At 42.2% G+C, this 24,696-nt stretch overlaps 1 protein-coding gene across 3 annotated transcripts in view; it reads left to right on the forward strand.

Moving 5' to 3' along the window:
* Positions 1-24,696, forward strand: part of SMAD1 (SMAD family member 1) — a 43,832-nt gene that overhangs the window by 3,422 nt on the left and 15,714 nt on the right. For all 3 annotated transcript variants that reach the window (XM_054292621.1, XM_054292629.1, XM_054292640.1), the window contains exon 2: positions 16,963-17,585. In XM_054292621.1, coding sequence (XP_054148596.1) covers positions 17,186-17,585 — 400 coding nt within the window. In that variant the 5' untranslated portion in view covers positions 16,963-17,185. The remainder of the gene's footprint in view (positions 1-16,962; positions 17,586-24,696) is intronic.

Consider the following 24,696-nt stretch of genomic DNA (forward strand, 5'->3'; position numbering starts at 1 on the left):
TGCTGCTGAAATCACTATGATGAGTTTGGGGAAATGTCCTGCAAAAACAACTTCTTTTTCCCGTCTTCCTGTTAGTCTGTGCTGCTTGGGGATTTGAGAGTTTTGCATTTGTTAGTGTTTAAACCAGCTCCTCATACCTGAAGTGGTGTGAGTTTTTATTCTCCTGAGATTCTCCCAGCCCAGAAAGAAACATACCTTATTTTTAGTCATAAATATAAGTAAAAAAATATTTTTGAGGCATGCAAGTGGAGCAGACAAAATAAATGGTCACTAGTGGTAAGAGATTTATTACTCTCCAGGTTCAGTTGCACCTCAAGAGTATGTGCTCTAGCTAAGGTGCTTTTTGAGTGGCAGATAAAAGAATTAAAGCTCACTTTGGAGTGTAGTGGCTTTCAAAACGTGCATGTGGAGCTGTCTTCTGCTGTGTCAGTGCAGATGAAGAAACTGCAGTATTGGAGAGTGAGCCATAAAATCTGTGAGAATGAAAGTCAGGTTGCACAAATTGCTTTATGGTTGATGAAGTGATCTTACCGATGTGTGGGGCTTTTGTTTTTTGTTGGTTTTGTTTCTGGTTATTTTTTTGATTTCTGGTTTAGGTTTTCATGACAAACTCACTCAGTTTTGCTTTCAGAGTGGGGAAAGATCTGTTCTGCCCATGAAAACTTCACTGTTTTTCCCTGTAGTAAGAGCAGACTAATGTTCTTCCACTAGCCTTTCTTCTGTGCATAGTGAAAAACTGAATGCATACCAGTCTTAATAATTAAAAGATGATATGCAGTTCCTAGAAGTTCTCCTTTGAAATGTACTGAGTGGAAAATTCGAGTTTAAAATACAAACCCCAGCTTGGCAGGTAAGGTTTGAAATGCTGGTGACTTACAGGCTCATCTACACAGGCATCTTGCAATTCTCAAGCTGGGACCAGCACAGAGAAATTTTATATTAGAATGGAAGGTTTTGCTTGGGGTGGGAAGGAAGTTATTGTAAATTGATATTTTTAAAGTTTTAGTGTTGCATCCCTGCAGTGTGAGGTATAACTATTTCCATTAGAATGTCACTACTCTTCAAGATTTGAAATAACCAGAGAAAATGTTCAATTGGGCCTTCTGTGGAGGGCTTTACAGAGATGGATTCAGGGGTGAGGACACCCTTGGCTAATGGCTGCCACAAAGATCCCTATCCTTCTCCTCAGACAAATGGTAATTTGCACTACGGAAGCTTTTCAGGTTGCTGTGTATTTGAGTGGGGGATGCCCCATGAGATGGAGAAGGCAGATGTTTCATAAAGTATGCTGATTTCAAGGAATGAAACCATTTTCTAGAATGACCCCAGATCATACAGGATTCTCTCCCTGCATCCATTTGTCACCTGCATGTGCTGGCCCTGGAAGTTCCTCCCAGTTTAATGGGAACAAAAGTTGAGCACAGTCCTCCTGATTAACTGTGTGAAGTCAAGTGTTCCATGAATGAAACTCCAAACTCCGCTGAGCTGTGGGGATGGCTCCATTTGGGTTGTTTTTCATTTTTGGAAAGGTGGAAGGATGTGTGGGGAACTGTGGCAGTGGGATTGCTCTGGTGGAAGGGTTGTGGGGCTGTAGTGCCACACAGCAGCTGGGTTGAGCCATCAGTAGATCCCAAAGGGTTTTCTGCAAGCAGGGATTACTTGGCTCAGTTGTACTCTTCTGGTGACTGCTCTCTTGGGAGACTGTGTGGAAGCTGAGTTTAGATCAAGAGTTGAAGCTTTTTTCTTCCTGTCTCTAGACTTTCCAGTGTAGGGAGGCTGACCAGTAGAGCTGTTCTGGACACTTGCACAGTTTGGTTGTTCTAACATAATTCTGTAATTGTTCTGGACTATGTCACTTTTGTTCTAATGTGTGTTATCCGCTTGGGAGAGTGATATTAGAACAGATGTCACCAGTCTCTCCCATTTGGTTCTTCCCTCATCCTTTCTCCAGCATGCACAGGCAAAGTCTAGAGTAGAAGGAGAAAAACAAATTATTTTTAAAGATGTCTTTTTATAAGTCATTATATTTAGGCACTGTTCAAAGCAGTATCATCCAAACCCAACTATTATGTTGAGTTGGCATGTAAGCAAATGATTAATGTGGTTCACCAGTGATTTCTGAAGTGTTATTTCATATTTCTGTACTTATAAAGGGAACACTCTTCCCAACGTGACAGCAGATGAGACTGTCTAAGCCAGTGTAGACAGTCTGAATTATAGCACTTAATGGTATTCAGAAGTATATCACTTGTTGCATGTTTTTGTCATTAAAACTACTAAAATGCCAATCCACATCAAAGTGATCTATGGACTATCTATCCAATATTGGGTAACTTGAAAATAAGATACCCATTAAAAATTTTTGTAGTGCTGAAGTGATTATAGACAGAACCATGAGAGTTTTCACTGTCTCCTTGTGTCTTTCCCCAGCAGGGGTGTAAGAATCTCATCCGCCCTCCAGTTTTGACTGATGGACTTGCTTCCTTCAGTACTTGGATCTTGTTTGAGGGGAAGCTGAAGATATAGATTTCAGCTCAGTACAGATTTCATCCCTGAGTAGAACTTGGATTTCAGAGTTTGCAGCATTACAGAGTTTCTTCTACAGAGGTGGCAAGACTGATGTACATGTTTAAGGGCATATCTAAGTAGATGAAAGCAAAAAAAGCATATGTGCACAGACTTGACACTTCTGTAGCAGGTTGGGAAGTTTCCCCTGAATTCAGAGAATCTTGTATGTTCAGACTGATTGGTGCATGCAGTGACCACAGTTGATGATACCTCTACTTGATTTTCTTTCTCACTTTGTTCAACACTCCAAACTGGTATCTCATTCTTCTGTGTTGACATGAAAGATTAAATTACGGAGATGTTTTTCTTGTAAATAATTTCAGACTTGTGATTTCAAGCATTTTAAGGCATTGAAAGTAATAAGTAATATCAGCATTCTGTCTGGTGCAGCATGTTGAAACCAGGGCATGAGACTCCTAAAGATGTTTTAGTCTTACAATGGTGTGTATATAGGATCCTTCGAGTGGATAGATATGCTGTATGTGTGTGTGCATGAATGAATACCTAAAACAATATCACTGCTGCTGAAAGTTAAATTGTTTGGATCAGATAAAGGTAGGCTACACCTATATATGGTTGAGAAGAGACTGTAAATTTATTGAGGTCTGTGTATGTAATAACTATTTATATATAAATACTTAAATGCAGTTTAAATGCTTGAAATCAGTTTTGATTAAAGATGAAGTAAGTAACTGGAGAATCATGTTGCAACAAATTGTGGCTTCCCCTTAATTGTGTTCCTAAGGGTGATAGGAGGAGGAAATATCTGCTGTTTGGTCAGATGCTGTTAATGAGCTGCATATTTGACTTCATTCTGCCAGTGTATTTCACCTTTGTATCTGTTGGGTTTCGTTTGAATATTGATGTGGGAGGAATTAATCAAGTGCCCTTGTTGTCTTACATGCATCTTACTAGTAAAGACTTTGATTCAACTGATCTGTTGAGGGAAAAATATGGAGCTTGTAACTGGACATATTTTCTGTGGCAGGGGAGAGAGGGCTCCCAAAATTTTGCCAAGATAACCATGGTAATGTGTGTAAGAGTGAGCATGGAAGGTGGTGTGGAACTGACATCTCCTGCTCTTTCAGGTGATGGTTTAAATCTCTGGGGTGTCCCTGTGATTTATCCAGAATTGTATCCTGAAGAATAGCAAAAAATGCATGGGTTGGGTTTTTTGTTCTCTGTTGTTTTTTAACTCCTTGTCCTTTTCTTTCTAGCCCTCCCAAGATGTTGTAAAGCAAACTCTGCTAGTGGTTTGATAGGACAAAATAGTTGGCAGAACACCCTTGCTCACTGTTGGCCAGTTGTCTTTTTTCCAAGCGTTTCCAAGCTGTCTTACATGAAGCAAGAAGTTTACTTACAAGTTAGGCCACACACCAGCACCTGCTTAGGAGTGTACATTCTGCTCCCAGCTCCTGAGAAGTTACTAAAACTGGCTCATCAATAAAACACGATCCTGTTTGATGAAGGATCTTTCTTTTGGTACCTAAATGCTGTAGTGTGAAATTTGACATATTTTTACCACTGTTATGGTTTCTGGGCTGAAATATACTTTGGGGAAGGGGGGTTTGGATTTATTTTAATCTAGGAAGGGCTTTACTTAGGTTAGTAAAACTACAAACTACAAGATAATTTTTTTTTCTGTTGACTTAATTCCAGGTGTAATAAAATAATCCATCCTGCCTTTGCAGATGGGCAGGGAGACAAACAGGATGTGAACATGGCAGGGCTTAGTCATGGTTGCTCAAGGTATCTGGTGCCTCAGTGATGAGCATGGGATGGGAACCTCTGTAGATCAGAATCTTCCAGTAGCTCACAAGCAGTGAAAAATGGGGTGGAAAAGTGACTTCTTACCAGGGCTGTTTGTGAAGCAAGGTGACAGTGATGAGGATTTGTGTTGTAATTGAACAGAGCCGTACATGAAGCCAAACTTCAAGGGTACAAGCATGAAGGGAGGAAGAGTGAGGCAATTCAGAAGGCTTCTGGATTCTCTGAAGTGGTCAAAATCAGGGAGAAAGCAGCTTTCATGTGTGTCTGCCTGTGCACAGCCATCAGAGCTCAGTCCCTACCTCAGTGTAGTAGCCCTTGATGCAATGTTGTAGTTGTGCCAAGGCAAGTGGAGTTCTATCAATTTTCTTGGACCAGTTGCTTTTCTGAAGTGTGACCAAATTAATTATCAAGTGGTTGTTTTGGGAGTTTCACAGAATCGCAGTATGGTTGAGATTGGAAAGGACCTCTGGAGCTGATCTGGTCCAGCCCCCTGCTCAATCGTGGCCATATAGGTTGCCCAGGACCAAATCTGGATGACTTCTGTTTTTCCAGTTGTGTGACAACTGCTCTATTGTTTTGTCCCAACAGAGAATAAAGTAGATTTGAATTTTTTTTCAACCTCAAAAGACTGGCCAACATGTACATGATGGCTTCAGGGATTGCTACATGCATAATGCCATTACACTGCTTAATTTCAAATGTGTGGTAGTATTCCAGGAATCCCAAACACATCTAAAGCATGTGCTTGCTTCCCTGTGCAGGGAGGGAAGAGGGAGATGGGGAGGACAGAAACCCAGCTTGAGTGGCTTTACTGAGGTCTTACTGTGAGTCTCCAATGTTCAAGACCAGAATTTCATCTCCCTTCACACAGTCTCTTGCTCTTTGCTCTTGTCAGACACTTTTTTCTTTTTATCACCAAGAAGATGATAGATAGATAGATAGATAGATAGATAGATAGATAGAAAGAACAGACCTTGGCTATGTCATCATCTTAGTTCTGCTAATTACCTGGTGAATGCAGTGATGAAGTATACTAATCTAAAAAATGTGAATTTTGACCTTGCTGAATGTCTTGGAAAAGCTGACTTACATATAGGTTGCCATCTTGACTGTTGCAGTTTCCTGTTCTGCATTTTTGCCTGCTGCTGGTTTTACAGTCTGGCATATTTAATAACAGGGCCTTTATTATCCATGCTAGCTAGTGTCAGTGTTAAGTGCTTTCTCTTGGATGTAGTAGCCAAAGGAAAAGTCTTTGTCTTTATTAGCTTAAAACTTAGGCTAATGCAATTATAGTTTCTGTAATGTGTTGTATTATATTTCATGTGGAAAATATTTTATAAATGCTCTTGGGTTAAAGCTCTGCAGTGTGTGGTATTTTTGGATAGATGGATATGAAATTGCTCTTTTTTTTCCCGAGTTTGCTGTGTAGTTACTAGAGCAGAGGGCTCTAGTGTGTTTGGTGTTCTTGGATAGATGGATATGAAATTGCTCTTTTCCCCCCAACTTTGCTGTGGTTACAGAGCAGAAGGCTCTAGTGTATGTGGTGTTCTTGGATAGATGGATATGAAATTGCTCTTTTTTCCCCAACTTTGCTGTAGTTACAGAGCAGAAGGGAGTGGCAGTAGAGGAGGATTGAATTGCTTGCTGGAGTGTTTGGTTATTCAGAACCAGCCAAGGCAGGGCTCCTTGCTCTGGGGATGAGAGCAGGTTTTGCAAATCAGCTGAAGTACTCGTTTCTGAGTGTGAGCTCATCTTTGACTTGGATGTCACTTAAAATTTGAGGGTGGCAGCTCCCTGAGATGGAAAGAACTCTTAAGAGCCGGGTTTCTCTCAGTCCCAGGCATGAATTTCTTTGTGTAAGCTAGTCTGAGCTGATGCTGCAGAAGGTGTTTTTTGGTTTATGTTGGTTCTGCCAGGTTAGGAGGGTGAACTGACTGTCAGGTAGAGGGGAAGTTATGCCACAAGGGAGTCAAGGGAAACCTTTTCTCTTTGGGTGGGAGCGAGCCCTTGGGGCTGCTCGTTGGCCTGTGGACCTGTCACCTTGCTGGCCCAAGGCAGCTGCTGGAGGTAGCCAGGCAGTGCTGTAGCACTCCCAGATGAAGACTTCCTTAAGGTGCTTGCCAAGGAAAGGTCTAATTTACAGTTTTTTTTCCCAGATACTTATGTTGGTGGTTAGAGAGACTTGTCTGCCAGCAGTGACGTCAGCCACAAAGCCCCAGTGCAGCTGTATTGGCAGAAAAAGGACAGTGATTAATGGTGCAGTATCTTTTATGGGGGGTGAGGGAGGACTGATGGAGAGCAACACTTCAGCAAGCTTTCCTGGTCAAGTGTTGTTTTGCTAGAGTAAACTGCAAGCTGTTTACTCAACTGTCAAGCTGTCTCAACTGCAAGCTGTCTCAACTGTCTTAGAGATGTTTTTCTAGTTTAATGCAACTGCATGAGCAGAACACATCCAGTGCATGTCCTGTGTGAGACAGGACAAGTGTTTTCCCTCAGGAGGAAAAGAATGTCCAAGTTTAACTTCTTGGTAGTAGAAACTTTATTTTCCTCTTTAGAGGATGAAATAACTTGAAACAATTGGTGAACTGGGTACAGGTAGCAGCATTATCAAGAAATCAGAGAAAAGGCAAATACTAAATCCACTAAAAACCCTTGTGTAAAGGCAGATTGGTGTTACCAGAAATCACTGCCAGTGACAACAGCTGGGACACCTGAAGCTGATCTGTGCTGTGAGCCAGTGCAGTGTTTGTAGCTTTCCTGGGTTCTGCACCACTGCATCAATCACTTTCAAATTTTTGGCTTGTGATCCACTTTTCTCAAAAGAAATTTTTGAAAGCATTTGTTTTGGTGCTATATGATAAATGTATTTAAAAGCCCTTACTCATTTTTGTTACTTGCATCTTTGTAGTGTATTTCTTAACTTTAAAGCATTAGACTGTGTACAGATTTAAAATACAAACTGTAGGTATTTCCCTAGTAGCAGGAGCTACTACTTTTCCTAGTGCTGGAACGAGGTACTCACTGAATTCCCTTGTAGCCTTCTGCTGTGCTGGGGAACTCTCCAGAACATGAGTGTAACATCTTTCTCATTTATATCTCTGGCTTGACTAGAGGCTTCTTTGCAGAAAGCATCAGCATAACTGGCATAGATGCTCTAGGGCTATTTACTGCAGTTGACTGGATAGCTGCTCCCTTTGCCATTCTCCCCACCAGTTTATCAGGAATGACTCTTGCTCATGGTCAGACCCAACACATCTCCTGTGGTTTGTGAGCAGGGAGCAGTTGAGATGTGGCAGTGCTGGTGACAGGCTGCTTTGGCTCAAGTCTGATACTCCTGATTTTTTCTGTCACACCTTTGCCTACTTTCTTGCTTTCACTGATCTGGGACATGAGGACTCTCAATCTGCCAGGCCAGCCAGAAGTCAGGGTTGTTTGAGCCTAAAGGCTTCTTACCGTGGGAGCTAGGGAGTGCTGGTTTCAGCCCCAGAATTAAAGACATCTATGGAATAGCTAAAATACAAGGAGTCTGAAATCTTTGTTTGTTCTTTGCTTGTAGCCTAGAAGTAAGTAGTCTTGGCAAGCAACTTTGGAACTTGGAGTTCCTCTGTCCATCCTCAGTACCAGGCCAGCTGTGACTGTTTGTTCAGTAGCAGGCAGCAGTGGAAAATTTGGAAGTGTTATGGCTGTTTTAAGCTAGCCTGCTGCTGACCTTGCAGAGACAGGGTGTTTGGAAAATGCTGTGTTTTGGTGTCTCAGCTGTAAGAGACTTGCAGCTTTGCAAAACCTGACTTTTGAAACTTCAAACTGGTCTCAAAAAATTATCCTGGAGTGATTAATAGGTTTTCTTATTGCCATATGCAGAATCATAAGGCTCTGTTAAGAAGAAAAGCTTGCAGATAAGGGAAGGGTACTGAGTAATTCTTTATGTGGCTTGGTTCCTCTTCCAAAAGTCATGAAAAGCTTACAGATAACCAGGGAGTCAGACAGATTACAACCCTTTTCTCCTGTTATAAAACCTCAGTATTCCCAGTAAGCAGTGTAGGAGGATATCTCCCGCTTCCTTTCGGGCTATGCTGTTCCAAACTGCTGCATTAGCTATCAGCTCCTATCTGTGGGCTGAAGCCTTTGTACAGAACACTCCAAAGCCTTGATCTCAGGAATATGAGAAAACAGTTTGACGTGAGATTCTGCAGATGTTCTGGCACGGGGCTGTGACAGCTGCTTTTGCCTCATCCCACAGTTTTTTGGATCTTTCTGACTCCTCATGAATGTCTGCACCCTTGTTTTGCCCTTTTGGGAGGGGAAAGGTGTGTCTGTGACTTCTGGGTCTGTTTTTGGTGTAGACACACTCAGAGTTGTATCTCAGCTGCTGGTGAAGGCTGCAATCAACCCTTTATGTGTGTTTGTGGGTGAATTTTGAGCTTTGTTAACCCAGAGTGTCCTTGACTTGGTCTCAAGAGGATCCCTGATTTGTACTTGCCTGTAAGTCATAAACTTTAAGGAGTTTAATTGTCTTGTATGGAAGCTGGAGGGGCATCTATAAACACTGTGATCTTCCATTTATAAAGGGTCTGTGACTTAGGATGGCTTGATAAATACCTTGGAACTGCCAGGGAGTGTTTGCTGTGATGGGGTTGTGCTCCTCAGTGTCCTGAGGACCTGGAGCACACTGGGCTTTGTGTCATCTGAAGTCCAGTCCTGGTTTTCAGTGGGCCACTCGTGGCATGCAGTAATTAAATAATGTTTCATTGGACAGTGGAAGTCTGGCAAATATTGGTGTTTGTGTCTGAGTTGTATAAACTTGGCTTGGAAAGCTTTGTCATCTTTAAACACTTTCTCTGTCCAGAATGGTAGTTGTGAATTGCAGGGCACTTGGTGACATTCAGCATGGACATTTTAAAAACATGAAGAAGGTACAGTGTTCTAAAAGTTGTTTAAAGGCAAAAAACCTGCTCTTTAATTTTTACAGATAAGGCAAAAACCAGGAAAGCTGGAATAATCTTTAAAATGAGGAAAGCTGGAGGAATCCTTTAAAAAAGTAAAGAAAGCATGCATCTCATTAAATGCCCAGAAATGTCTTCAGGGTTGGCAAACTGACTATTCTTATTTAAGGTGCATAAATGGTGGGTGGAGGACTAATTTGTGGAAAGATTTTTCTTCTCAGTTTTTGTCATCTTTTGATTTAGCAAAGGATTCTGCATTAAAGCTGGGGATCTTGAGCTGTAATTTAACATCTTTACTTAATCTCTGATAAATGAGGTCTGGGTCACAGTCTTTAGAAGTGGTTTAATGCAGCTGATGTAACTGTATTGGTGCAGGCTCTTGGTGAAATGAATCATTTGTAGGAGCAGTGGCTTGCCTCAGCTGAGCATAACTGGAGTGCATTTGGTGGGGTTCCCCTCCTTAAAATATACCTTAAAATATAAAATGCTGGAGCACTGCTCTGGCTGGGGCTCACAAACCCCTTTTTAAATTCATGCAGTCTGTGCTAGACTGTCCTGTTCTCTGAAGACAAAACACATCTTGCATTTTATGAGCTTCACTCAAAAATTTTGATGCCTGAGTGGTGATGGGCATTTTTCTTTCTTTTCTGTTTTAAAGGTTTTCCTTTATGCTGCAGATGTATGTTTTAACTGCCTAAAAAAAACCCTGAAAGTGACATGTCAGTAAATTTTCCGCATCTCACCTGTGAAGGAAGTTCCTCCCGCCCTGTGCTGATGAATTGGAGGGAAATGCTTTTTTCAGCTGATAAAAAGAAATAAAATTCCGTGCCCTTCCCAAAGGAGGAATTCAACAATTGGACAAGTGATGTGGGACCATGTGTTGGTTTGTAAAAGGATATAGTTTGTAAAGATGTTTCCTTTGATGCCTGTGATGAATATGGATGTGTTTCCCTTGGAGAGGGTTTTGATTAAATTATGCAATTAGAGCTGACCAGACAGATCTAAATATAGGAAGAGGTTTCAGTTATCCTGCCTTTGTGTGTATTAACACACCCACACAGATGTGTGTTTGTTATTGTTGTAAACAACACCTGTTTTCTAAAGACAGTTCAAAAAGTCAGGAAAGGGAATGGTCTTTGTGGAAAAAGGGAGTTACACAGGAGTTTTATGATGAAAGGGGGGAAAAAACCTGTTTTTCCCAGATTCTTCACCTTTTAGAAAAGGTCTTCTAACTTACTTTGATAGGTGGGTGTTCACAAAGCCCTGGCTAGTGCTGCAGACTGGTCTTAGAGGTTCTCCTGCATTTTTCAGGACTTGGTCTGTGCCATCTAACAATGCTGACTGAGATCCTTGGCTGTTCCTGTACTCCTGAGTGCTCTTAGTGTCCTGGTGGGACCGTGTGTGGAGTTTAAGTAAAACACAGCACAAATGAAATGGATAAACCTCCCCCAAAGATGCACAATGAAATACCCACTGTGATGGCTGGTAATTCATAATGTCTCTTGACAACTGCTTCTTTGGATATGTTTTTCTTTTGAAGGTCTTGTCATAGTTTGAGGATTTCTTTAAGAGACCTTTAGTTCTCTTCCTGCATAGCATTTAGGGAAAAAAAATCCCACACCTTATGAACACTCTTCTGGCAAGCTTTGTGATTCACAGCCTTGTATTCATCATATAGGTTATTTTAGTGAATATTCATATTTTGCAATCCCATCTGTGCCAGAGTTTTGACTGAATCATCAAGTTGCAGTTCCTTCCTGACCTTGGTTGAAGTACTAGGCTGCGGTTTTAGAGATAATCTTTGAAAGCACATCCGATTCAGTCCGGCTGCTCGCCGACACCAGAGGGGATTTGTGCACACCTGGGTGGATGTTTTGATCTATCCTACTTGTGCTAGCCCTGCTGTGCACCAGGCTTACCCAGCTTCCTGAACAGCTATCTTGGCAAACTTGGTTTTAGTTCTTTCCTGTAATCTTGGCGATATAAAATATATAGAAAATAAGCACGGCAAGGAGACCAGCAGGCGGTAAAGGAAGAGCTGGTGTTTTGTGACTTTGTGGAATCTCACATGCAAGAATGAGTAAAATTCAGCAGTGTGTTTCTCATCTCTGGTGAAAAAGGCAGGATTTGAGGACCTGGTGATCACTTAAGGGGCTGTATAGTGTTAGTGGTTTTTGTAAACATGGTGGAGATAAAACATATGAAGGGTATGGTGTTTAAATTTGTTTTCAGGAGTGTGGTTTTCAGTAGGTCAAAACAGTTGCAAAGGTGTTGGGAAAAACTGTTCTAATCCAGGACAAGGGCAGATCAAATTGTTGATGGATGTCTGTTAGAACTGGGAAAGAACCTTTGCCATGTTCTTTTCTCACAATGATATACTTGCTTAGAAAGACTGCTGTGCCATTTTAGTTACATTGTAACACAGGATTCAGTATCTCATGTGTACAGAAGCAGGTATTTTTTCTGGGGAAGCAATAGCAAAGTTACCATAAATCTGGCAAATCTGACAAATCTGGTACCTTCAAATCCAGAAAACCTGTAAGAATTTGCTGTTGTTTTACTCCTGCAATCATGATAGTTGAGGCTTCAAGGGCAAGGAGCAGTGCCTTGTCTGTCAGAAGCCGAGTGGGGAGGTGGGTGGAAGAAAAGCTGCAGTTCACTGTAGAAACTGGCCCAACACTGTGCTCTTGGTTTGAACTTTGGGGAGCACTGGGGAGGAGCTGGCAGATCCTGGTAGTGAAAGGTTATCCCTTCATGCTCTGGACTAACAGGGCAATGGGCTTTTTGGATTTTTGTTGCCCTACTCTCCTCCACTGGTAAATCCTGCATTGCCCCTGTGGTTTCATTTTGCTCTCCCGCTGCCTGCTGAACTAAAGGATGTTTGTGGGTATCTGACAGGGTTTTCCCTGAGGGCTGTACAGTGATACATGGGAGATTTTCTTGGAAGGGCAGTGCCTCAGCCAAATAGCTCGAGGGATGGCTCAAGAGGAGTTCTGACAGAGTGGGTATTTTGGGCTGGAGCAGAGGTTACTTCGCAGAACAGGCTGCAGATACCCATCCTCCTGGCCCTTGCTGGGTCCAGGTCAGGAAAAACCTCCCATCCTGGCCCTTGCTGGGTCCAGGTCAGGAAAAACCCTGCCTACTCTGTTAGGTACGATGAGGTGTTTTCAACACCAGTGTGTTCCTCTTTCCTTGAATGATATGTGGTATATCAGAACACAGGATCACATATTTCAGTGTTTTTTTGAATTCTTTGTGCCATGCCAAGAGAACATAAAAGAGTTAATTTTTTTCCTTTTCCCTCTTGTCATTTTCCAAAGCTACAAAGGAAGCCAAGTCAGGTTGTCAGCTCTCTAATGAGTTCTACAGCGCTCTGATGTGAAACGTGCTTTCTTTTTGCATGTGTGTTGTAATGTTACTGGGGTCTCTACCAGGTTTAGTGCATTTTTCCAAGCTGAGCAAGATCTGATCTTCTGCCTTAAGAAGGTGCAAAGAAAGAATTTGTTGACTAAAAGAAGGGTAATTCAGCAGAAGACACTGGACTTTCCTGTTTCACAAATCACATTACTTGAAAAAATAAATCTAAACTTTTTGCTACTTGCTCCAAGAATAGGGAGCTAGATTAAGTTAGTGCACAATATGTTGTTACACATTCTAGCATTGCAGCTGCTTAGCCTTCATGCCTTTTAGTAATACATGGAAACTGTATTTATTCCTGCTGGCATAAAGAGGCAGCTCCCTGCCTTCTATGCCAAAATCTGTTTGGGTTTGTTTCTTTTTTAAAAAAGGTCTAAATATTGTACTGATTACATAAGTTGCTGGAAATGTGTGTCTCTCAGAGAGGGTGAATGACTAAATATTTTTAAAGAAGCAAATTAAAATCTCTCTGCTTGTTATTTCTGTATAGTGTTACTAAGTAATGGATGCTGGGAAGAGGTATGTTGACTAAGATAAATTGGATTTTTAAAATGTAGTCATAGACTAGACAGTTTTCACTATTAACAATTATCCTCACTGTGGTTCCTGCCCATTTTTATGTCTAACTGTGCTAAGCATATATTTAAAATATTTAATAGGATCCTTTTTGCCTGCATCACTGAGCCTGTAATACAAATAATGAAATTAGTAGAAGAGTTAGAGTCATTTCTTGTTTGCCTGAAACTTGGGCTAGAAGTTGTTTTCCTCCCCCATCCACCCCTCTGGGAGAGGATCATCTAATTGTCCAAACCCTTTCTCCACCCAGCAAAAACAGTCATTTATGCAAAGTGGGACAGTTTCCTATGGGATCTCCTGTGGGAATTTGAAAGCACTCTCATTGAATATTTTAATGTCTGCTTCATATTGCTGATGGAGTAACTATCTTTTCTTTGAGGGCTAGAAAGATAGGACTTCACTCTTAGGCATTTTGCCTAAATATGTTTGTTTAAATACAAGGCTGGCTGGACAGATATATATAGAAATATAATGCTCACTTATTTTTTATAGGCTGCATACAGATTTGTGCGTTACTCCAAAAATTACAAAAAAAGACAACAGCAGTGAAGGAAGACAAATAAAACAACATCAGGATTTGAAAGGAGTTTGTTGATTCCAACACATCCATCAGCAGACAGAACACATAGTAAAAAGTGCATGGGTTTGGAAGTGTAGAGAGTGTCTGATAAGTGGGTAACAACTCAATTTCCTTTAAACCGATGCCAGATGCCTTTTGGAGAGTGCTCTGTTGTTTGGCCCAGGTTTCTGTTTCATCCCTACCTTGTGAATAAACAGACCCTTCCAGGGCTGGTGGTCACTTAGCTGCTGGAAATACTAACTCCCACTTTCCCAGAAGGGCACGTGGATTTGGGGAACAAACACACAGACTGTGTCATCTGCTGACTCGTGGTTTAATCTTTATTTTGCACTTCCAGCTGATAAGACCACTTTGTGCAGAAGTAATACAGGAAATGATGCAGTGCAGAAACCAAGAGTGGCAGAAAGGGAAATGGAATGTACTGGCAAGGGCTCAGCCCTGCAGACAAGCTCTCTGCTTCTTGGAAACAAAAATCTCCACATACATTGTGGTTTGGGTTTTATTTGTTTGGTTTTGTTGTTGTTTTTTTTTTCTTTGTCTGTTTGTTTGTTTTTTGGGGTTTTTTTTTAGCTTAATATTGGTTTTGGAGCTTGGAAAACTAGTGTACAGCAGCTGTGGGTTTTGTCCCCCTTCCCTTATCTTGCTGCTTGTTCAGGGTTTGGGGTGTGCTTAGGCTCTGTTCTGGAGGCAGGACTTGGGCAGGAATCCCTGACTGGAGGCTGGTGCCCAGCTGGGTCCTGCTGAGCTGCGTTATTCCCAAGCTCACCTCCGAGCACTGTGCCTAATGCTGTTCCTCCTGCTCCCAGCAGCTGTTGCCACAGAGGTGCCACCATAGCTTTGATGGTGAGGGTGAAACTTGTTTTGGAGTGCATGATTGTGGGAGTGGAATATGTGTGTGCTGCAGGATTTGATCCATCCAAAGATTTCAGAGAATCTGTTCCTTTGGTCTGACTGCTTGGGGCTGCATCCCAGGGTCGTCTTAGTCTGTGCAGAGCCCGTGTAGTAGCCCGTGTTAGGGCTGGATTTTCATGCTCTGGTATGAACACACAGGCTTAACAGACAGGACTTTTCCTTTTTCACAGCAAGTAGCTGGGTGAAAAATGGGTCAGGCCTGGGTAGAACCACATCTGCAAACATTATCAATGTTGAATGAAGCTCGGGTCGAAATGTAGACTTTGTACTTCCTTCTTTATTAGAGCTTCAACTCAAGCCTTTTAAATCTCTTCTGTTTAATTCAGATGGAAGTGAAGGAGAAAGCTTTACTTGATAAACTACTGGAACTTGTAACTTTTTGTATATTTTGTTTGAAAAGCGCAGGAAAAAAGATACATAGAATATTGATTGAGATACAGACTATATATGAATTGGGAATAACTCAGTTACAAACATTTAAAGCACATGCACTGGGGTTCTGGTAATTCAGTTCTTAAATTAGCACAGCATTTTAATAGAGCACTTTACAGTGCATGTAAGGATAAAGTATACCTGGAGTACAGTCAGTGACAGTAATGGAGTTTCAGTTCATTTAACAGTATAGCACATGCCCATGTAACAAAACAAATTCTTAAATTTGCCTCAGGCTCATGCAAATCTTCCCTTGCATGGACATTATTATTTCAAATTAACTTCTTAGCATAAAAGAAATGTACCAGTTTGAAGTGTAGGTAGATGTGGCCTGTATCTTCGTCCATAATCATTATTCCCATAAATGTAGTTTCTGCAGTCAGCCTAGTAAAACTGAACCTCTGCAATTAGGTAACTGTTCCAGTGACAAGTTAATTTGAATAAAGTAGATGGTTTTCAGCTTAAAATTCTTCAAATATAATGGCATACTGTGAAACCATTGCAGTGCATGACAGTCAAGAGGGTAAGTGTGCCATAGCATTTGCAGTTTTCAGGTCTACAATCTTTTCTTGGTATAGCTGTGAAATCCTCTCTGACATGGGTATGCTGACACCTTCTATTCTCTGTGTGTATAGATTGCTGGTTGGTTGGGTGTTTTTTGTGTTGTTCTGATGGCAACAAAAACATTCATATCCTTTTCCCCTTCCCCCTTCCTCTGCAACCTGTTGGTATCCAGTCCAGGATACGTTTCCTGTCTTGTCTGTCTATTTGAAAATCAGTGGTGTGGTGCTCTTTGTCTCATTTTCCACCCCCTGCCAGTCCTGGGTCTCTTCTGTTTCCCTTGCCAGAGCCTTTTGCCTGCTCCCATCCTGGACAAGGACAAAACACTGTTGGGACTCCTGCAGATGTGGCATTCCTCCCCCTCTTGACCCATCTCTTCAGTCCCATTCCTTGTCTCCCAGCTTGAGAACTACTGTGCTGTCTAAAATCCTCTTATCTGGACTTCCTTGTCCTTCCCACTCCTTCATGAGTCCTTGAGTATATCAGGCAGACATTGCAGCATGAAGGGTCAGTGGATAATCAGTGAAGTTCATGATAGCTTTCCCTTATGGGCTGCTCAGGAGCTCTGAGGGCTCTTGGGTGGGGTGGGCAGATGCAGTATTCTTTCTCATGTGAGTGAATGAGGGATAAGATCTTCCTTTTTTTTTTTTGTTTTGTTTTTTATTTGTTCCTCAAAGTAGGTAAAACTAAACTGGTTTGTCTTTTTTTTTTTCAGATTGAGTTATGCTCAGGTCTAGTGCATGATTTTTGAACTTCATGCCTGGCAGTTTTGGAGAGAGCTGGGCAGCACATTGCTGTTGAGGCATATTGCTTCCAGCTGCCCTCTAAAATAAATAATAAAAAAAGCACTAGTGATCCTGCACTGTTTCCTTGGGATGTTTTGCTGGTTAAGGTTGCAACAGCTGACAGGCAGATTGTAGCGCCCCTCACACTTAATAGTGAAAAATTTAAACTAAGGGACTGTTTTAGGCTAGATTTTACATTTCTAATATAGGGATGTGCTGGGTTCAGCAGGAGGTCCTGCTGCTTGAATTTTCATCAGATGTTCCTTTAGTCCAGTCCTGGAGGTTGTCAGCATTTGTTGTTGTTTTGTTGTTGGTTGTTTTTTTTGATCACACCACTCTTCTGGGTTGAAGTGGGGGGTATTTTTAACTGCTAAAGGTAGAATCCTTTTTTTTTTCTCTTTCTGATACTCTCCCTTAGGTTGTCAACCAGAAGGATTTAGAATAATGGGAAGGCTGTGACCATCAAGGGGGATGTCAGCGCTGCCTTCCTGGGACTGGAGGATCGAAAAGGAGAAAGGACCAGAACTGTTTGATCCAGGCTGCTTTTGACTGCTGCCTCAATCTGCTGTACCCTGGTGGTGGTGGAAGAACAGGGCAGTGGTTCCTGCTTGGTTCTGTGGTGTCACCACAGCAGGGTCACCATGAATGTAACAAGCTTATTCTCCTTCACTAGCCCAGCAGTGAAGAGGCTGTTGGGGTGGAAGCAAGGGGACGAAGAAGAGAAGTGGGCAGAGAAAGCTGTTGACGCATTAGTGAAAAAACTGAAGAAGAAGAAAGGTGCTATGGAGGAGCTGGAGAAAGCCCTGAGCTGTCCTGGCCAGCCCAGCAACTGTGTGACAATCCCTCGTTCCCTGGATGGCCGGCTCCAGGTGTCGCACAGGAAGGGGCTCCCGCACGTCATCTACTGCCGAGTGTGGCGCTGGCCCGACCTGCAGAGCCACCACGAACTGAAACCTCTGGAATGCTGCGAGTTCCCCTTTGGGTCAAAGCAGAAGGAGGTTTGCATCAATCCCTACCACTACAAGCGGGTGGAAAGTCCTGGTAGGTTCTTCCTTGTTTGTACCTTTACACCTTATCTGAGCAATGCAAAGTGTGGCAATTAATTACGTGACTCATCGGCTTAAATAAGCAAAAGTGGCTGTTTGCACATGTCAGATTCTTCCTCTGCAGTTTATCTGGATGTAAGCATTAATTAGCAGTTCTTCCTTTCACAGGGGCGAATGCTGCACTTGTGCAAATGTTTTAGCACTACACAGAGGTAGTCTTAGTGTGTGTCTCAGGCTGCTGGGCCTGGTATCATCTGGGAATGTTGGTACCCACTATCCCTCAGTTAATTTGTTGTTTACTCAACTGTGCAGATCTGTGATTTTGTATGAGGCATTGCAGGCTAACATAAAGGATTTATTTGCATTATCTGTGCTTGAAAACCATTCTGACACACAGCAGTAGTAATACTGCTAGTAGTAGTAGTATTTTCAAATTATTATTTCACTTTATCACTTCAGTTTCTTCAGAAAATAATATTGTTTATAGTGTCTCTAACAGCTGTTGCCTTTTAAAAAGATTCTGAGTTTAGACAGCAGGTTATAATCCCCTCATTTTGAACTTTGATAGCACTGTTTGATTATATGTGAAATTCTACTGCCAGCTGTTCTGCAAGCACAGGTTTCTTACCTGTTACCCACTGCCTCACTTCTTTTCTTAAGGTGCCATCCATTCTCAGTCCAGTCTCCTCTTCAAGGGCCAAGCTCTTTTTGATAACTCTGTGCAAGTTTATTATCAGGGAATACTTGCAGGGACCAAGATGAGCTGTGCTTGGATGTGTCATCACTACTGTCCAGCTGTTTGTGAGGGTGTACAGCTGCAGAAATGCACTGCAGGCATGGGTGGACTTCCCTGGTTTCAGCGTGGGAAGTCCATCAGTGTTGGCCATTTCACAAACTCTGCAGCTGTCTGTAGAGTGGCAAGGATACACAGAACCATGATGGAAATGAGGTTGTTGCAAGATTGTTTTGCTGTGGATGGAAATTGCATTTGTCTTAGATCTGCAATGCACAGTGCATATCTTGATGTTAAATATTTCCCTTTGCCGTGTTAGTATTAACTTGGAAGTCATGTGAATGGCAGATGCAATACCCATAATGTATGTATTTACACAGCAGCAGCTTGAACAAAGAAACTCAGCTCTGGAAAAACAGTTCTGAAAAAATTTAAAATTAAAAAAAATCTCAGCAATTTCATGTTAAGTACAAGAGGGACAATAAAATAGTCATGTACTTCTACTGCTAGTTGTGTGCACGTCTGGGTTGGTTGCTTGCATTCAGTATTCCAAAATACTGAAAATGAAGATTCCTGAAACACCTCTCTTTCTATCAGACTGAGCAACAGTGGGGCTCTTACTGTAATGCCAGATTTCATGTTCTAACTCATCTTGCTTTAGTACTGAAAGCAACTACTGAGTTTGAGAACATTCTCATATGGACCATTCATGTCACATTTAAAACCAGGTGTTTGTAAATATCCTGTCACTTCACAGAATCACAGAATCACTTAGGTTGGAAAAGATATCTGAGATCATTGAGTCCAATCTTTGACCAGACACGACCATGTCAACCAGACCATGGCACTGAGTGCACATCCAGTCTTTTCTTAAACACCTTCAGCTCCCTGAGCAGCCCATTCCTACATCTGGTCATCCTTTCTATGAAGGAATTCTTCCTAACATCCGACCTAAACCTCCTCTGGTGCAGCTGGGGACTCTGTCCGTATTCTGTGTTCTCTTCAATGAGTTATGCAAGAGAGAATAAAACTTTCAAAAGATGTCTAACTAAAATGTACATTTCTGGCTGGATATGTAATGTAGGAGGGGCTTGTGTTTGGTCAGACACAGATTGTTTTGAGGGATGCTGCATGGAGCTGAGTGGGAAAACAGGGAGTAGCTGAACTCCCATTTGGCTTGAAGAGCTGTGCTCCATAACTTCTGACTTCTTTTTTCCTGTCCCTTTCTTGTTCTTGCTGTCCTCCTAACATGATCTTTATCTTCATTTCGTGACTGTCATTCCCAAATTCTGCTAACCATTTTTTCCCATTTTTGCCAGGACATTAAAACACCATTATTGTCACTTTGAGATTAATGGGTAGTGTGAATTCATGCATGAGTCACCACTTACAACAATCTGTGGGCTCAAGCAGATATCGAGGTTTGTGTTTTCCAGAAGGCTTAGACATGTGTTTTGCCTTGACAAAGCAGAATTGGAAACTCACATTGTGTATGATACATATTTTGTGTGCAAGGTACATCTTGAAGCTCTGCTTGACAGCGTGGTCTCTGTGTTTAACTGTTTTGTGCAGAACCAGTTACTGGAGATCTGAAGGGTATTATCCATACTTGGGATGGCATCTATCCCTTCATTGTTGTGTGATTTGTTTCTCTGTTGTGCAAGGTTTGAGGAGTGGATTAGTGGTAAATCCTCAAATATGTAAAGTAAGGTAGTGCTCTTTGTTGGGAAGTCAGTGCTGTGGATACATCTCAGCTTCCACAGTGCTAGAGGCATGAATGGATTTTCTACCTTGACACCTTATTCCATCCTGAATAGAAGATAAGCTTGGAAAGCATGAGAACTGGCACTCTGTGGTGTGTCTGCCAGCTACAAAGCTACACCTGAACCCAAGTGAGATTTTTCTGTTAGCCAGCCTAGATAGGAGCAGGTTGTAAACAGTGGGAGGAGGCAGAAATCTGTCAGCAGCCTCAAAGAGGGAATCTCCCAGTGTCCCTGCACAGGAGGGGAGTGTGGCACCTGGCAGGCACATGGGTGGGACATGATAGCACCCTGCTCATGCCTGACCTGACCAGGAGGCTCTGCACAGGCACAGGGGCCTGTCTGTTCCTGTGGTGTGTCAAACAAGAAAACTAAACTCACAGAAAATTGATTTTTGGCACAGTTAACTTGGCAAGCTCAGTGCTCTCAGCTCGCTCACATGGAGCCACGGCAGCGTGGGGACCCAGGGTGGAGGTGAGGAAGGGTGGCCCTCCTGTGACACTGTGACTCTTCCAGCCTGGAAGCAGGGAGCTGATGGTGGTAGGGTGCATGGGCTGCTCCTGCTCCTTGTGTTGTGCCAGCCCACAGTTCCCTTGTGCTGAACAGATCGCAGGCGCTTGTCCTCTCCCTGCTGTGTTATCTTCCAGGCTGATCAGCAGCACAGGGGCTTTGTTCTGGCTGCAGGAACACCTGTACCAACACAGCCCTGTGGAGGACATCTGGGAAGGAGTGCAGGTGGAGGGATGTGAGGGGAGAAAGTAGAGACTTGTTGCTGGGGGTGGGAATGCAGCCTCACACTTTGAGTGCCAGTGGGAAATATCTCCTCAGGATGGGTTAAAGTGGCTCAGTGCTGCTGTTCCCTACTCTGTTGTGTGCAGAATTATTTCTGGAGCAGGGTAGTTAATGGCTGTCAGATTTCTCCTTTGGCAAGGCAAAGCTTTTAATTAAGGAGAGCAAGGTCTGAATTTGATGCCTCTTAAAAATTGGCACGCTGAACTTGTGTACTTGCTTGGCTGAATCTGCTGCTTCTCCTCAGTTTTGTTTTTTGGTTTCGAGATACCTGTTGGGATTATCCTTAACTATGATCAAGACTTGCTGAATAATTAGGTGTACTGCATACACAGAGGCTGGGAGGGAAAACCTGACACAATGTTTCTCATCCCTCTGAAAATGCCACAAATGACCTCTCAGGGTTTGCTGGAGACTGTGTCCCTCCTGAGACCCTTCCTTCCAGTCTCTTATTCTTCAGGTTTCTGTGGAGATACAGCCTCTGCTGCCTCTGTCCTCAGTTATGGCAATGGGACCAGATGAAAGCTCTTATCCAGGATTTTAGGGGAAAAAAAGGGCCTGCATCCTGTTTGCTCTAACAGCAAAACAAAAGGAGTGGAATACAGAACAGGGAGGATGAAGAGGTGCCTAAATTGCCACTGCTATTAAAAATAATAATAAGTCACATCTCTAATGTGGCTTTAGGGGAGGAGGTTCAGTTCTTTTGCCTTAGCTAAAGGGGAAGGAAGGAAGATGAAGAAACTGAATATTTAATTTTCTTAAAGTGCTAGTGAACACTAGCTCTCCTCCATTCTGATGCAGATTTGTGTTTGCCTCTATTGTGTTTGCCACATCATCCTGCTAGGTTCTGACTTTATAATATGTTGCAAAGGAGGCAAAAGAGAAACTAACTTTGTTTTCAGGTTTAATGTGTGGAAGTGATGGAAGGTGCAGTGTTTCTGTAGATGGCTATCCCCCATTTTTTTTTGCAATTACCAATAAAACATAAATAAAAAGGGCTGAATGGTTTTTCTTTGTTAAGTTTCTCTTCTTCAGAGAGCTGGCTTTACAAAGCTGATGGTGCCAATGTTCCAGCCAAACTGGGGGCAAGCAGTGATGGCTTTTTGGTGATGCAGACAAATGGAGTCTCATAACAGTTGGATTTGCACAGCTGAAAACTGTGATGTTCCTTTCAATTATAACCATGAATTCAAAGTGTGTTTCTGCTTCAGCAAGCTTGTTTCTGGCCAGAAACATTTTACCTGTATGTGCAGCTGCTTTTTGCCCCAAGAGCAGGCCAGGTCCCCAGGCTCTGAGTAGAGTGCTAGGTGTGTCACGATGGTTTGCTCTTGGTGTGGACTCTCTGCCCATGACTTTAACATGATTATTTTCATACTTGTCTTTGATCTCCTCTGCTTTTGCTCTCAGTGAGGCTCTGAAAGGCAACACACCTACTGCAGGCTCCCACAGATGCAGGCCTGGTGGAGGAGAATGCCAGCAGTGCCTGGCATCTGGAAGAAGGGGACAGGAGTGGGGGAGTGGGAAAGGTAAATGTAAAGCTGCTTCTGGGGTGTAAGGGAGGGCAAAATTGCTGCATCCCTTCAGAGTTAATATGTAGAACCAAGTTACAAAAATCCTTGTTCCTGTATGATTCCCAGAGCAGGATTTCTGCACCTCTGCAGGCTGGGAGTGAGGGAGCAGTGTCATCCCTGAGAAATTTTGCTGTGCAGCCGTGTGTGCACTTGGGTGTGACTTTAAAAATAGCATTGCTACAACAGGTGGGCACAATTATAGGATGGTTCCCCAAAATAGCAAAAGCAACTGTCAGTTTGCTTGGCAAGCAGAATAAAACTTCCTTCATTTTGGCTTTGCAGAATTTAGTTCTAAAATTCCCCACCAGAGTTGAGCTGGGGCAGAGGAATTGAAATGAGGAGGTGGAAGGAGGGAATGCAGTAACAGCAGGGCTTTCCTTGTCCAGCCTCACCACATGTCAGAAAAAGAAACTGCAACAGAGGGATAAAAGTTGTCAAGAAAGATATGTTTCTGTCATATTCTGTGTGTGTTTTCTTTCTTCAAAATTACCCAGACACAGATGTTTCTTCTGATTTGAAAGAACAGACTTCCAAGTTTTAACCTGCTCAGTAGGATGGTGACTGTGGCTTTGGTACAGGTAATTTGAACTCTGGTCTGTGTAAATGTCTGAGTTAATACACACTATCACTGTGACTGCTCCTCCACCAAATCTGCTTACAAGGGCTGCCTCACTAATGTGCATACAATTAGTGCTGAATTCTGAGACTGACCTTGGCAAATGTCAGTTTAATCAGAATGTCAGCTTATCAGAGCATCCGCAAATAAAATCTAATGTTAGCTGAATATTGTAATGCAGGAAATGTCCTAATATTACTTGTCAAATGCATTTGGACCAGATGTCTGATGTAAAAGCAAAGTCAGTAAAGTAACAACTGTTTTGCTTTTTTTTTTTTTTTTTTCCAAGACATACAGTCTTCATTTGTAACTGTGCAAAATGACAAATCAAGCTTTGGGGTCTCCCAAAACTGCAAAATAAAATTAAGAGTTGAGAAAACAAGACAGCTGTCAGCTTTCTCCTGGAGTAGAAAGTTGGTCTTTTTGTCACCCAAAACAGATTGCTGAATAGATATAATTACTAGAACAGAGGTTTGGAGGGAAAGTCTCAAATACTGGAATTTCTCCTTTTGAGAAACCAGCAAAGCAAAGCTGTGATACCACAGCCAAGAGTTATTGGAAGAGCTTTAAGGAGTTCAATCCTCAGAGATTCCTTTTGACGCAAAGCTTATTAATTTTATATTTTTAACCAAGAATAACTCACGCAACATGAGAACCTAGTGACATGAAAAGTTTTCTCTCTGCCCAGTGTTTTAATGTTTACAAGCAAGATCTTGGCAAGGCCTGGCAGTCAGAATGACTCCCTGGTGCTGCAGAGAGCAGCAGGTCCAGCTGAGCATGTGTTGGTACCTGCTCTGTTCCCACCTCCCACCGTGGGACTGGAGCGCTCATCAGGATGCCACAGCCAGCTTCAGCTGCTGTGACCTCAAAGGCAGGAAATGAAGCTGGGAGTCTTCAGGAGGGTTCAAATTTATTAGTTTAACACTGCTGCTGTCTTTTGTTGCTTTTGTTTTGTTTTGTTTTTTTTTCCTTCTCCTAACTCTTCCTTTTTGTTACAATTTAGTCTTTGCAGGATTTTTCTTATTTCTAGATAGCGTGAACTTTTGTTTTAGGATTTTCCTTCTTCCCAACCTGCAGTTCTGTTTTTCTGGCAAAACATACGTGGCTTTGCATAAATTCAGATGAAAATGCAGCTATGTAATGCTTGGAAATTAAAGCACTCTGCCTAATGATAGTGTTGTCAGGTCTTCATTAGCACTGAGGGCCCTGTTGTGGTACAAACACTTTTACAGAACATATGTCAACCAAGTTGCGGTTTTTAATTGCTTATATTTTTCTTTTATTTATTTATTTTATAATTTTTTTTTTTTCAGAAGAAGTAGAATCTACTTTGGCAAGGCAAGTAGATTAAAGTCTTCTTTCTTATATGTGGCCCCTTGTATTTCCTTACATGGTCTTTCAATTTCCATACGTGGAAACAGAGATACCTACCCAAATTTTCACATAACATGCAAAGGGTGTGGAAAAAATGAGCCCTTGAGGGAAACTAGCTGTCATCTGGGCCTTGTGTAAAGTAATCAAAACCCATCTGGATAGAAAATATGCTTCTTTGAAAGTACAGCAGGTCCTTTGGATTGGATTAGCTTGAGGTTTTTCATAGAGAAACTTAAAAAAAAGAAGTTATGTTCATAAATTGG

Source organism: Melozone crissalis, unplaced genomic scaffold (assembly GCF_028551555.1).
Source record: "Melozone crissalis strain CALT ecotype California unplaced genomic scaffold, PUWL_Pcris_2 ptg000006l_1, whole genome shotgun sequence".
Classification (NCBI taxonomy): Eukaryota; Metazoa; Chordata; class Aves; order Passeriformes; family Passerellidae; genus Melozone; species Melozone crissalis.